Below are 14,758 nucleotides of genomic sequence, written 5' to 3'. Positions count from 1 at the left end.
ATGCAGGGAGCCTGACGTGGGACTCGATCCCAGGGCTCCAGCATCACACCCCGGGCTGAAGGCAGCACTAAACCGCTGCACCACCGGGGCTGCCCAGCAACAGGTAATCTTAGCCCAACCCCTAGGATCCTGTAAGTCTACTTTAACATAAAAACATTCCTTTGGAAACCTCCTTTATTTCTATTTGCCACGATACATGTTGGCAGTTATCCCCCCAGGTATATGATCCATCAATATACAACTTGAAGGGTCTCACAACGGAATTTTTTCTGAACAGTAATAAATGACCTTTCCTACGAATAACTAGACCCAGCAGGATCCTGGAAACCTTGTTCCCAAAATACCTGGTAGGGTTACACCACCCCTAACTCCCTACCATCTTGAAGGTATATAATGGGCCACTCCTCATGACCCCAGTGCAGCTTTTTCTGCTCCTGGATCCCATCCCTGTGCCTTGATAAAATCATTTTTTGCACCAAAGGTGTCTCAAGAATTCTTTCATGGCCCTTGGTTTGGAACCCTAAGTCTTTGCTATATCAACTGCCTGTACATCTCGCCAACAGTTAATACTCAAGCTGAGTAAGCACCGGAGAAATCTTGCGAAAGTAGTTTTATGAGCAGAAATTTGAAGAAAATATTTATGATCTAGTACTTCCTGCATGTCCCCTCCCCCTTGAACCTTAAGCTTATAACCACCAGTTTCATACAGCAAAGGTGCAGCTCTTCCAGCCTATGGGTCCTACCCTGGTGCTACTTAAATGCACTTGCTAAGCTGCACCGTAAAACCTCTCGAGAATTCCTTCCTGACCAGGCTAGGTCAGTGATCCCACGACAACAGGAACGAAGAGGGCCCCCCAAGACAGCTTCTTGGGGAGAAAGAAGGGCTCTGGGACCAGACCACTTAAGGGACTCACTGGAGAAGCAGCTCCGGAGGCTACCCAAGAACGGCCAAAGAGGAGAAAAAGCAAGAGGAACGAAGCCGGGGAAAGATGGCCAGAGACAGTAAAGAAAATCAAGAGGACCTAAACCAACAGATGCATTCAAGGGAGGAGTCCATCAACGACAGAAACCTCGCTGATTTCCTCGGGCCGGCCCCAACCACAGTGCCTCTGCGCCCCCTGCTCCCTGGTGACTTGACACATCTCTTTGGGCTCTTGGACAGTTGCAACCTGTGATTTACGATTTCCTCCAACTACCCAGCTCGGGCAGGTCTGAATCTTACTCATTTTTCTCTTCCATGGAGCCTTATGTCTACTGCTCGATGGGTATCAGTGAAACGACTTGAAGGACACCTGAAAAACCACGTGAATCCCGACGCGACCTCCTAAGCTGCCCCAGAAACCAAGCTGCCGGCCCCCGGCCACACCGCGCAGGCGCCAAGGCAGAGCCCGCGGGGCTTCCTCCGGCTCTTTGCATTTGGCGCGAAATCCCGGCTCCGGGGGCGGGGCCGAGGGAGAAGCCGCGCTCATTGGGCAGGTTTGGCGCGAAACCCGCGAGCTCTCGCGCCACGATTGGTTGCGGCCGCCGCCGGGGGCGCGCGCCGAGCGGCAGCGTCTGCGGGGAAGCGACTGCCGGCTGAGGAGCGTGCGGGCTGAGGCCCCTCGGCGCCGGGCGGCCATGGACCTCGCGGCGGCGGCGGAGCCGGGCGCCGGCAGCCAGCGCCAGGAAGTCCGCGACGAGGTGGCCGAGAAGTGCCAGAAGCTCTTCCTGGATTTCCTGGAGGAGTAAGTCGGCGCGCGCCCCTTCCTCGCGGAACTTCCCCGGGCCGCCCGTCCCCACTTCCGGAGCGGAGCCCCGTTCCCCGGGCGGGCGTGGGGGGGGGGGGGGGGCGCCGCGGCCGACGGGAGTAGAGACCCCCGCCCCACCCCCCCCCCCCCCGAGCGCCTGGGTCCCGTCCTTCTGCCGTCCCCGCCGGTAAGGCTGGCGGCCCCGTCGGCCCTGGGGCGCTCGGCGGGCCCTGGGGCACCTCAGAGGACCCTGGGGCACCTCAGCGGGCCCTGGGCGCCTCGGCGGACCCTGGGGCGCGCAGGGTAGGGGGCAGGCTCGGTCCCGATGGCACCCGATGGCACCCGACGGCCAGGCCCCTGCTGCGCTGGGGAACCGAGCGCGGAGACGGACGCTCGCGGGGACCCGGACCCGCCCGAAGCGTCGGGGGCGCGCTCCGTGCTGCCCGTCCCCCTCCCTCTACGCACACGTCCCGCCTCCCAGAGCCTCCCAGGCTCCTGGGCCCTCCTGACCCCCTGCCCGGCTTCCTGCCACTGCCGCCCCTTGGGTTTCTTAGTGCAGATGCATCACTTCTTTTTTCCTAAGACTGTGGACTTCGGAATGTCTTATGACGTCCTCCTTTTTTTTTTTTTTTTTTTTTAATTGTAAGACATGCGTGACGTGGATGTTACATGTTATGTTACATCGACCTACAAAACTTCCCATCTAACTTTTTTTAAGTGTAGAGCTGAGTGGCGTTAAGGGCTTACATGGAGCTTGTGAAGCAGCTCTTGGAGCGGCGCCGTCCCTCGCGGCAACTCCTGGGCTTCCCCAAAGTTGACGCTCTGCGACCCCTAAACCGTCGCTCCCTTCCCCCCACCCTGCCCGCAGCACCTGGCAGCCTTCCTTCATCCCCCTTAGTTCAGATGAATTCCACTGTTCTGGTCGCCTGGTCTGCTTGGAGTCCTACCGTATTTGTTCTTTTGTGACCAGCTTATTCCACTTACCACTATAACATCCTCAAGATTCATCCCCGTATACAGCGTGGGTCAGAATTTCTTTGTAAGGGTGAGTAGTATTTCACTGTGTGCCTGTACCCCTTCCTGTCCGTTCGTTCATGGACGCTTGGGGTTTTTTTTTTTTTTTCCCCACATTTTTACTGTTGTGAGTAATTCTATCTTAAGAGATCCTGATATATTCATTTATGTATTTTTTTAAAAGTTTTTATTTATTTATTCATGAGAATTGCAAAGAGAGGCAGAAACATAAGCAGAGGGAGAAGCAGGCTCCCATCAGGACTCATGTGGGACTGGATCCTGGGACCCTAGGATAATAAATACCCTGAGCTGAAGGCGGACACTCAACCATTGAGCCACCCAGGTGCCCCAAAATTCTGATATATTTAAAACAATAATTTAATTTACGTTCCCTATCTCTGCCTGACAGCCATTTATCTTTCAAAACCTAGCTACAGACTCAGACTTCCTTTGTCAAACCCTATAAGCTTTTTTTTTTTTTTTTTAAGATTTTATTTATTCATGGGAGACACAGAGAGAGGCAGGCTCCATGCAAGAAGCCGACCCAGGACTTGATCCTGTTTCCCCAGGATCACGCCCTGGGCTGAAGGCAGTGCTAAACCACTGAGCCACTCGGGCTGTCCCAAATCCTATAAACCTTTAAGGCAACATCAATCCTTTCTTCCCTTAGGCTCCTAAGGTGCCATTTTCCGTTATCTCTGGTGGTGTAACTTGCTGTACCTACCTGTCAGCCTCTTTGTCTTGAATGGAAATCTCATCCTTAACCCCACCTGGCTGTCACACCACACTACATAGGTCCTCAATTGATGTTTCATTTTAACAAAGAATATAATTGTTTTCACTGCCTTGCAGTAAGTACCATACAGCTAGGTGCTAGGGATAATGATAAATAGGACAAATAATCACTGTATTTGGGGAAGGAGGGGAATATTAACTTCCCCTCAAAATTCCAACTTTGATTTGCCCTTGTTTATGGAATAAAGTCCCAAATTCTTCACAGCTCCTCTTCCCAGTTTCATCCCACAACCAGCCTGCCACCATCCTTCCCATGCCTTTTCTGACATTGCCACTTATTTATCAACACCTACAGCCAGTCTAGCCACTACTGGGATTTTTTTGGTGATTTTGTTGTTGTATTTTTTTGCTTTCTTTCAAATTCTAAATGTCTTTCAAGGCTGAATTCCACTGTCACTTTTTAAATGCTTGAGTCGTTTCTACATGTTCTCCTAGAGCAGAATTAGTTTATAATCCCACAGCACATTTCTTGTACCTCTTCCTTTTTCCCCTTTATTTTATTGTGAAAAACAATAAAATAGATAATCTCACTTAACATGAGATCTACCCTCTTAAATTTTTAGCTGCACGATATATTATCATTGACTTTAAGTACAATGTTACACAGTGGATCTCTTAAGACTTTTTCGGTCTCATTTGGATGAAACTTTATGCCTATTTATTAGGACCTCCACATCTCCTCCTTTGCTCTAGCCTCAGGCAACTACCATTCTGCTGTCTCTCTGTCGATCTATTTATTTAATGTAAGCTCTGCACCCAACCTGGGGTTTGAACTCCTGACCCTGAGATCAAGAGTCACATGTTCTACCAACTAAGCCAGCCACCTGCCCCCATTCCACTTTGACTATATGTATTTGACTATTTTAGATACCTCATTCAGGTAGGATCATATGGTATTTGTCTTTCTGTGAATGGCTTATTTAGTGTAATATCCTCAGAGTTCATCTTTGTTGACTTTCCCTTTTAAGGCTGAGTACTGTTCCGTTGTATGTGTATACATTTTCTTTACCCAGTTGTCATGGACGTTTATTTATTTATTTATTTTAAAGATTTTATGTATTTATTCATGAGAGACAGAGAGAGAGAGGCAGAGACCTAGGAGAAGGGAGAAGCAGGCTCCATGCAAGGAGCCCGATGCGGGACTCAATCCTGGATCCCTGGATCATGCCCTGAGTCAAAGGCAGGTGCTCAACCACTGAGCCACCCAGGCGTCCCGTCATGGACATTTAGATTGTCTTGTTAACCTCTCTGTAGTAGAAATGTCTCTCAAGAGAGTGTCAGTCCTAGGTCAGGAGCAACACCATCATTTTTAGCTTTAAGTATCTAGGGCATAATGCTTTGCAGGTAGATGTCCAGTATATATCTATATTTAAACTGCATTTCTTGCTTTAATATTTTCCAATCTTAATTATACGTAACAATAATTTTAAAATAGTTGGCATTTTTATTACAAAATATTAAATTAAGAAATGCAGATTAAAACCTGAAGCCCACATTTTTCTGTGTTCTGGGCTTGCTGCAAAGCATTTTACAGACATTCTTCTTTAAACTTCAGAGTAGAGGCACCTGGGTGGCTCAATCAGTTAAGCATAAGCATCTGCCTTTAGTTCAGGTCATAGGCCCAGGGGGCCTGGGGACAAGCCTTGCATCTCTGGCCCTGCATCTGCCTGCAGTGGGTTCCCTGCTCAGCAGGGGAATCTGCTAGTTCCTCTGCCCCTCCCCCTACTCATGTTCCCTCTCTCTCTCCTTCAAATAAGTAAAATCTTTAAAAAAAAAAAAAAAACTTCACAGTAATCTATTGAGATAAAGCAATGTCCTAATTTATTTTTATTTCTCTAAAAGGGAGGGAACAAATAACTTGCCCCAAGTTATACAATTAGTAAAATTATCCTGTCTGACCCTAAAACTGATAGTTTTTAACCAATACACTGAATTATGAGGCATTTAGATTATTTTTTTTAACCACCTAAAATTTTTTTTTTTTTTTTTAAGAATTGTATTTATTTATTCATGAGAGGAGCAGAGACATAGGCAGGGGGACAAGCAGGCTCCCCGGAGGGAGCCCGATTCGAGATAGGGATCATGCCCTGTGCCAAAGGCAGACACTTAACCACTGAGCCACTCAGGCGTCCCTTTACCACCTAATTCTTAAATTTAATCTGACTTGCATGTATCTGCAGGTTCCAGAACAGTGATGGAGAAATTAAGTACTTGCAGTTAGCAGAGGAGCTCATCCGTCCTGAGAGAAACACATTGGTTGTGAGTTTTGTGGACCTGGAGCAATTTAACCAACAACTTTCTACCACCATTCAAGAAGAGTTCTATAGGTATGGCATATTAATCTTCTTTACTTTAAATAGATATGAAGCCTGTGAATCCAGCTTTTCTTGGACTGGGTTTGGTTCATTTGTGAGGCAGAAGGGCAGCTGTCTCAGAGACCCTTTGATAGAACCAGTGGTTGTTTTAGTATTGGCTCTGCACTAATTTAGACCTTTGTGTACCTGAGTATTTTTCACATGCAAATGTTGAAAACCTTTTTTCTATGTAGTTTTCCCAAATTTCCAGAGGATTGCTTACTTTCAGGCATTCAGTGGTATTACTGTGTCATTCATTTGATCCTTTCCTTTGCCCCCAGGAGTAGGTGTTTTGAGAAGGTGTGTGGATCCTGTTCATGATCAGGGGTGTCTTTAAAGTAATGATACCGTTCTTAAAGTTTAATCTTTTTCTGATTATAAAAGTAATGTGTATATTATAGGGAATTTAGAAAGTAGACATAAGTAGAGGGAATACATACATAACTATGGATAGTGGGATTACGTATATATTCCCACCATCCATAGATAACCATCATTAGCAGGTCTGCAAATGTGGAGTTTCCCAAGGATATTCTAGCACATTTCATTGTATTTCTGAGTATATGTAACTATTGAGATCATGCTGTGGATGTAGTCTCTGGTCTTTTCACTTAACAGTATAACATATTGTTCCATGTCATATAAAATCTCTTGAAAACATTTTAATAGCTGGTATTTCTTTTCTTTTTTAAAGATTTTGTTTGTTTATTCATGAGAGACCGAGAGAGAGGCAGAGACATAGGCAGAGAGAGAAGTGGGCTCCATGCAGGGAGCCCGATGTGGGACTCGATCCTGGGACTCCAGGACCATGCCCTGGGCCAAAGGCAGACGCTTAACTGATGAGCCACCCAGGCATCCCGATAGCTGGCATTTCTTTGGGCAGAAACTAGACATTAATAACATAGGCTTTCATTTAATTTTTAATTGCTGTATAAAATAAGAAATATCTTTTTATGCAAATCTTTGTCCGCACTTGGATTAAATAAATGTGACAATCTGTATCAATAAAACCAGGTTAAAATAAACATTATGTACAGTTGTGAAAGAGAAATGAAGACCCAGGAGTAAGGAAAGACAGCCCTATTCCTTTACATAGTGAACTGAGAGATAGAAGACTTGTTTCAATTTTTCTAATCATATCTGATCATCAAGAATGGTTGTGGGATAAGCAGCAGGGTTTATTGAGATAGTACACAGCAGGAAGAGCTGTATTGACAAGTGAGAGGGAGATAGAAAATCCAGGCTGGTAGTAGAAACACCCGTAGCCATACCTCATACACAGGCCATGTAGCAGTTCTGTCTGCTGAAAGTAGCTCATTTTTCAGAAGCTTTCCAAATCCCACTGTTTAAATCAAGCTGCAGCAACTGCTAGGAACTTCTATCAAGACACTTCAGTCTAACCAGTCAAGTGAAATGTTTCTGCCAATGTGCTCCATGTCTTGAGCACACAAATTTCTCCCCTCATCCATTTCTTATCAGTCAAGAATTAAACCTAAAAGAATATACCAGGCCAGAGACTAGTATGGGAGACTGTCTTGTTGGATCGTAAACCACCTAGATTGTTGAATCTTGGACATAAGAGTGACCTGCAGTGTGGGTGCTAAGTGATTATTTAAAGATAGTGGATTTTTGGGTATAACATTTTATCTTGGTGTTTCTGTTGTCTTAGATCTGTGGGGTAATAGGAGAGGATGGGAAGAGGCTCATAACCCTAGACTAGGCAAATAGAGGTGTCCTGTATAGTTGGTTGTAGCCAGATGAAATTGTTTAGTCTATAAGCATGAAACATAAAGGGGCCTTGGTAGGTCTCTTGAAGATGTCATGTGATTTTTGTTCATTTGTTTGCTTTTCAGAGTTTACCCTTACCTATGTCGGGCCTTAAAAACTTTTGTCAAAGACCGAAAAGAGATTCCTCTTGCCAAGGATTTTTATGTTGCATTCCAAGACCTGCCTACCAGACACAAGTAAGAAAGCCTTCTTTGAAAAAGCAGGAATTCACCAAACAGTATAGGCATCAATTAATGATTAAAAAACTCAGGAGGTTTAGTCTTATATGTGTCAAGAGTTAGGTTCATTTATCTAGAAAGTTTGATTTTGGAGAAATACATTTTTCCAGGGAGATCAAATGGGAAGTTAAATAAAGCCATTTCTGGGGATTGTCAAATTTCAGGACAGCTTTCAGGGGACATTAGGGGAAAAAAATAAAGTGAGAAAATATAAAAACTGAGAACAGTCACAGAAATTGATGAATCTTTGGAAATTTTTGACAGCTTAAATGGCATGACTTTAAAACATTTTTCCTTTCAGCAGTTAGTTAAGATTTTATTTATTTATTCATGAGAGAGAGAGAGAGGCAAAGACACAGGCAGAGGGAGGAGGAGGCTCCATGCGGGGAGCCTGATGTAAGACTTGATCCGGGGACTCCAGGATCGCGCCCTGGGCCGAAGGCCAACACTCAACCGCTGAGACATCCAGGCGTCCCTTATTTATTTATTTATTCATAGACACAGAGAGAGAGGCAGAGACATAGGGAGAGGGAGAAGCAGGCTCCCTGCTGGGAGCCTGATGCGGAGCTCTATCCCAGGACCCCGGGATCACAACCTGAGCCAAAGGCAGATGCTCAATCACTGAGCCACCCAAGACACTCTTTCTTTAGCAGTTATTTAAAAAGAACAAATTTGGGGCAAATGGATGGCTCAGTTAGTTAAGCATCTGACTTCGGCTTCGACATGATCGGGGTTCTGGGATTGAGCCCTCCATCAGGCTCTCCACTCAGCGAAGAGTCTGCGCTTGTCCCTCTGCCTCTCCCTGCTTGTGCTGTCTTCTCTCTCAAATAAATTCTTAAAAAAAAAAAGAAAGCAAGAAAGAAAGAAATTGAAGTGATATTTTAAAGACTTAAACTTCTGAAATTACTTGAAAAATTGCTAAGTTATTTAATATAAAATGAATTTGTGAGGTAAAGGAAATGTTTCCAACTTCTGAGTATGCCATTTCTTTCCTATGATAACTTTGCTATGAAACTAATACATGATTATTTAGAAATTGTAGGTAAGCAAAAAACGTTTGCATATAGAATAAAATGGGATCATATGTTTTATAATTACAATTTCTTTGGTGCCATTTAGTTTTTCATATTGATGTTTTTTGCTGTGAATGCATATACACTGTGTAATTTAGAAATGGTCGCATTGACTAAATCATTCTTGGAGAAGAGTCCAAAGAGTTCTTTCTCTCTCTCTCTCTCTCTTTTTTTTTTTTTTTTTTTTTGCTGTTTTTTTGTTTGTTTTAGCATAAATTTATCCTTAAATACCCTCTTATTAAAATGGAAACATTTCTTAAGTTAGAAATGAATATTTACTAATGGGACATCTGTTTTTAAATAGAATTCGAGAACTCACCTCATCCAGAATTGGTTTACTGACTCGAATCAGTGGGCAGGTAGTACGGACTCACCCCGTTCACCCAGAGCTTGTGAGTGGAACATTCCTATGCTTGGACTGTCAGACAGTAATCAAGGATGTAGAACAGCAGTTCAAATACACACAACCAAATATCTGCCGAAATCCAGTTTGTGCCAACAGAAGGAGATTCTTGCTGGACACAAATAAATCAAGATTTGTGGATTTTCAAAAGGTATTTATTTATTTTTAAAGATTTTATTTATTTACTTGAGAGAGAGAAAGAGCATACAAGTGGGGGGAGGGTCAGAGAGAGAAGCAGACTTTCACTGAGCAGGGAACCCAATGCAGTACTCCATCCCAGGACCCTGGGATCATGACCTTAGCTGAAAGCAGATGCTTAACCCACTGAGCAACCCAGGGACCTCTCCAAAGGTTATTAGTTCAGGTTCAGTATATGCTAATAATTCACCTCTAGGCACTTGAAGTTATTATAAGCTTATTTAGGTGATGTTAAGCATGTAAGTTGAGAATCATTATATATATAACTATAGATATAAGCCCAAAACTCTTAATACAAAATTCAATTATCAATATATAATTGTGTTTTGACCTTTAATAATTTGGATTGGAAGCTCCTTCAGACTGTGACAAAATATATTTATCAGAGAATAAATAATAAACATATGAAGATGATGATGATGGTGAACTAGTGTTAAGAAAACTTCGAAGAAGTGGAAACTTGTTAAGACCTCGTGTTGGTGGTTAGGGAGGAAGGCATGAATAAAAGGACAAGCAGAAATGGACATCTTTGTTTGTTTGTTTGTTTGTTTGTTTTAAATATTTTATTTATTTATTCCTGAGAGACACAGAGAGAGGCAGAGACATAGGCAGAGGGAGAAGCAGGCTTCCTGTGGGGAACCTGATATGGTACTCAATCCCAGCACCCCAGGATCATGACCTGAGCAAAAAGCAGATGCTCAACCAGTGAGTCACCCAGGTGCCCCAACATGTTTGTTGATAGCAGTGATGATTATCATGATAGAAATGGAAGATCATCTGAGGGATGATTTGGTGTGAGGTGTGAGGTAGTCCAAGCCTTAAAAATGTCAGGCTGGGAAATTTGGATCTATCTTGATAAACAAGGGGAAGGTATTTTCAGGAGATGTGAACTTTTCTTTTTTAAAGGAAGATTAATGGGACATTGGTGTGTAGTGTATAATAAGAGACTAACAATTAGGCACTTGTAGTTACCTAGGCAAGAGTTGGGGGATAGCAGTAAGAATGAAGATTGTGGGTGGAGCCCATCTGAGGTCCCCACAGAACTTAGTAAATCTGTGATAGGCAAAGGGAAAGAAAAGTTGCAGCAGCTCAAGCATTCAAGTATGGGAGAATGAGTACCAGCTTAAAATAATTAATATTAGCTTTGGTTTTTCATCCTTAGTGTTTTATGTTTTTATTATTATTTTTAACATTTTATTTATTCATGAAAGACACAGAGAGAGAGAAGTAGAGACACAGGCAGAGGGAGAAGCAGGCTCCATGCAGCAGGGAGCCTGGTAACGGGACTTGATCCTGGGACTCCAGGATCACGCCCTGGGCTAAAGGCAGGCACTAAACCGCTGCGCCTCCAGGGATCCCTCCTTAGTGTTTTAATATCAATCTGGGACTTAGTTTATATGAATCACATACTCTGCCAACAAGTTTGGGTAAGAGGTGCTTTATATTTGAAAAAAAAATATGATATAACAACCAAATACGAAGTGTAAATCTAGATAGGGCCTTAGTTTGTAAAAAATACAAAAAACAGTTGTAATGAAGGACACTTCACAATTGAGGAAATTTAAGGATGTACTAGATAGTAGCAGATCTTATTTAATTGTCTTGCTGTGGTAATGATACCATGTTTACATAGCAGATGGTCTTCTAGGAGATGAGTATGAAAATAATTAGTGAAATATCTTGATTTTTATAATATCTTTCAAATATAGTAAAGATATGTGTGTATCTAAGTAATGTTAACAGTAGTGTTGAAGTGGCATGTATAAAGTATGTGAAATTTTCCATAAGATTTCCCTGAAAATTTAGTGGAAGATGGAACAGAATAGATCTTTAGGGATCCCTGGGTGGTTCAGTGGTTTTAGTTTTAGCACCTGCCTTTGGCCCAGGGCGTGATCCTGGAGTCCCACATCAGGCTCCCTGCATGGAGCCTGCTTCTCCCTCTACCTGTCTCTCTCTCTCTCTCTCTCTCCCCCTCCCTCTCCCTCTGTGTCTCATGAATAAATCTTAAAAAACAAAAAAGAATAGATCTTTACATAGTTTGAGCAAGTAAGCAAGTAAGAAAACATTTCTTTAGTAAAAGTGAAGTTTTTATCTTTTTTATTGATTTCAGTATAGTTAACATACAGTATTATAGTTTCAGGTGTATAATATAGTGCTCTAGCAGTTCCATATATTAACTCAGTGCTCGTTGTGATAAATGTACTAAAGGTGAAGGGTTTTTTTTGTGTGTTTTTTATTTCAAAGACTTTATTTATTTGAGAGAAACCGAGTGAAAGTGGAGGGAGGAGCAGAGGATGGGGGACAAGCAGACTCTGGGCTGAGTGCAGAGCCCAGTATGGGGCTCAGTCTCATGACCCTGAGCTGAAATCAAGAGTTAGACACTTAACTGCCTGAGCCACCCATCTACCCCTAAAGGTGAAGTCTTTTAAGTAAATGTCATCTCTTAACCAAATTGGAAGGAGTTTTAGCATAGATAATTTTTAAGATGAAGTTTGGCAATTGTCAAAAGTGCAAATGGTAAGAGTTTGGAATATGTCAATATTTCTGGCATTAATTTAGATTATATGGCATTTGAAAAATAATCTTTTCTCCTTGGCCATTGTTCTAGGTTCGTATTCAAGAGACTCAAGCTGAGCTTCCTCGAGGGAGTATCCCCCGAAGTTTAGAAGTGATCTTGAGAGCTGAAGCTGTGGAGTCAGCTCAAGCTGGTGACAAGTGTGACTTTACAGGGACTCTAATTGTTGTGCCTGATGTCTCTAAGCTTAGCATACCAGGTCAGTAATCTTCAGCTCAAATTTAACAAATTCTCATTACCTGAAAACAGAACATTCAGCTTCTAGAATCTTCATTGTCTTGTTTTTGGCTACCCATCAGGGTGAGCAAGGAAAGTATAAGATAGAGACAAATTGATTTTGCTACAAAAAATACTGTTCTGAAAAATTTCAAGGCCTAAATGAAATATTTGGATTTATAGGTTTTGTTTATTTGAACAATTTTGATTCTCAGCACCTTTGGTGTTTGAGCTGTGAAACAAACTATCATTCTTTCAGGAGCACGTGCAGAAACTAATTCCCGTGTAAGTGGTGTTGATGGATATGAGACAGAAGGCATTCGAGGACTCCGGGCTCTTGGTGTTAGGGACCTTTCATACAGGCTGGTCTTTCTTGCCTGTTGTGTTGCACCCACCAACCCAAGGGTGAGTCTTTAGTCCTTAATAGAATGACCTCCTCTGCAACCGTCACAATATAGGCTTCTGAAACTACTGAGTTATCTAGTCAGTGTTAATGGTGGCAGGGTTGGAGGATAGGTTGATTCTTTAGGGTTTGTGTTGTGTGTGTGTGTGTGTGTGTTTTGTTTTTTGTTTGTAAGATTTTATTCATTTGCAAGAAAGAACATGAGCAAAGGGCAGAAGGAGAGGTAGAAGCAGATTCCCCACTGAGCAGGGACTCCATGCCGAGTCCTGAAAATTTAGTGGACCCAGAGATCGTTACCTGAGCTAAAAGCAGACACTTAACCAGCTGAGCCACCCAGGCGCCCCTGATTCTTTAATTTTAAAACCAAATCTTTTCGTGTCTTCCTGACCTTGAAGAAAAGCCTGTTTTCATGTTTAAGAGATCAGTGCTTTAAGAGCATTGATATAAATTATCCATGATATAATTTTTTAATTACCACAGTTCTTCTTTCATGCTCCTGGAGAAAATACAAATAGAAAAATTTAGTAATCTGGGAAGTAAACTAATTTGCTCTTTCTGTGAGTGATGGATTCCTGGCATTATAGTTGTATAGAGCTTGTTTCTGCATCCTAATGGGAAAGCAATGAGAAAAAGTTTGGAAAATAGTCCAGTATTGGAAGAAGATGGGTGAATGTAATATTCTGTTACTGCATGTTCATATCAGTGAATAACATTTTCTTATGGCTCATCTCTTGAGCATTCAGATTCATTTAGATAGCAATATAAAACAGTGGTAGCTTTTTTGTTTTTAATTCACTGGAGAGAACAAACTGTAAAGTATCTCGATTAACTTAGGTCTTACTAGTTTAGGTTTTTTTTTTTTTTTTTTTTTTTTTTTTTTTTTTTTTCTTAGAAAACCTTTGTAGTCAACAGATTCTGAAGTTGAAATCCCAGGCTGGTGTTTGTTTGTTTGTTTGTTTGTTTGTTTATAATGAAGCTCTGTATAATGAAGCTCTGTATCACTTTCCTTTGACTGTTTTCATGCAAGTTAATTTTCCTTTGTTCTCTACCCTTCAGTTTGGAGGGAAAGAACTCCGAGATGAGGAACAGACTGCTGAGAGCATTAAGAACCAAATGACTGTGAAGGAGTGGGAGAAAGTGTTTGAAATGAGTCAGGATAAAAATCTGTACCACAATCTCTGTACCAGCCTGTTCCCTACTATACATGGTAAGAGTTCCTTCCATTTATGGCATAAGATTGAAATCAAAATGATTAAAAAATAGCAATAAATACTTAATGTTCACTATACTAGAACCTCAAATTTTTTTAAAAACAGCAATAAGTGATTTCTTACAGCACATAAAGCAGATCCAAAGGATTTTTAGTGGATTTACAAGGGATATTAAAAAGTCATTTACAATAGGACAGATACTACATGATTCCACTTAAAGTGAAGTACCTAGAATAAGCAAGTTCGTAGGGACTCAGAGTAGAAGGAGGTTACCTATAGGGGGAGGGAATAGGGAGTTAGTATTTCCTGGATAGTTTCTGTTGGGAATGATGAAAAGTTCTGGAAATGGATAAGAGTGGTGGTTATAAAATATAGTGTACTTAATTCCACTGAACTGTATATTGAAAAATGGTTGGAATGGTAAGTATTTTGTTACGTATATTTTACCCTGGTTTTTTAAAAAGAAAAAAGTCATTTAGGCTTCTTTTTCTAGCTTTAGGGTAGAACCATACTTAAGTACATTATAATGTGCTAGATTAATATCCTGATCTTTTTATCTTTTTTTTTTTTTTAATTTTCAAGAAGGAAATTCTTTGTTTCTTGGCTATATGTACTATGTCTATACCTTCAGTGGTTTCTTTATGGTTTTCTTGGCTCTCGGTTGCTAGTTGCTCACCATTATTTAACCTGTTTGTTGGAGTATGTGACTAAAGTTTCAAGCCTCGTGCGTTAGCCTTGCTTTTCCCATCCTTTCATAGTGAATTGGAGTTATGACAGGAATTC

General features: G+C 42.0%; 1 protein-coding gene across 1 annotated transcript in view; it reads left to right on the top strand.

The window, feature by feature from the left end:
• Positions 1-1,525: 1,525 nt before the first annotated feature.
• Positions 1,526-14,758, top strand: part of MCM6 (minichromosome maintenance complex component 6) — a 34,613-nt gene continuing 21,380 nt past the window's right edge. Inside the window, exons 1-7 of the mRNA XM_026015558.2 lie at positions 1,526-1,724; positions 5,717-5,863; positions 7,744-7,854; positions 9,274-9,523; positions 12,179-12,344; positions 12,621-12,766; positions 13,821-13,971. Coding sequence (XP_025871343.1) covers positions 1,618-1,724; positions 5,717-5,863; positions 7,744-7,854; positions 9,274-9,523; positions 12,179-12,344; positions 12,621-12,766; positions 13,821-13,971 — 1,078 coding nt within the window. The 5' untranslated portion in view covers positions 1,526-1,617. The remainder of the gene's footprint in view (positions 1,725-5,716; positions 5,864-7,743; positions 7,855-9,273; positions 9,524-12,178; positions 12,345-12,620; positions 12,767-13,820; positions 13,972-14,758) is intronic.

The sequence above is a fragment of the Vulpes vulpes genome, chromosome 5 (genome assembly GCF_048418805.1).
Source record: "Vulpes vulpes isolate BD-2025 chromosome 5, VulVul3, whole genome shotgun sequence".
NCBI lineage: Eukaryota > Metazoa > Chordata > Mammalia > Carnivora > Canidae > Vulpes > Vulpes vulpes.
The sequence above is the reverse complement of the archived record's forward strand: the minus strand, read 5'-3'. Positions and strand labels throughout refer to the sequence as shown.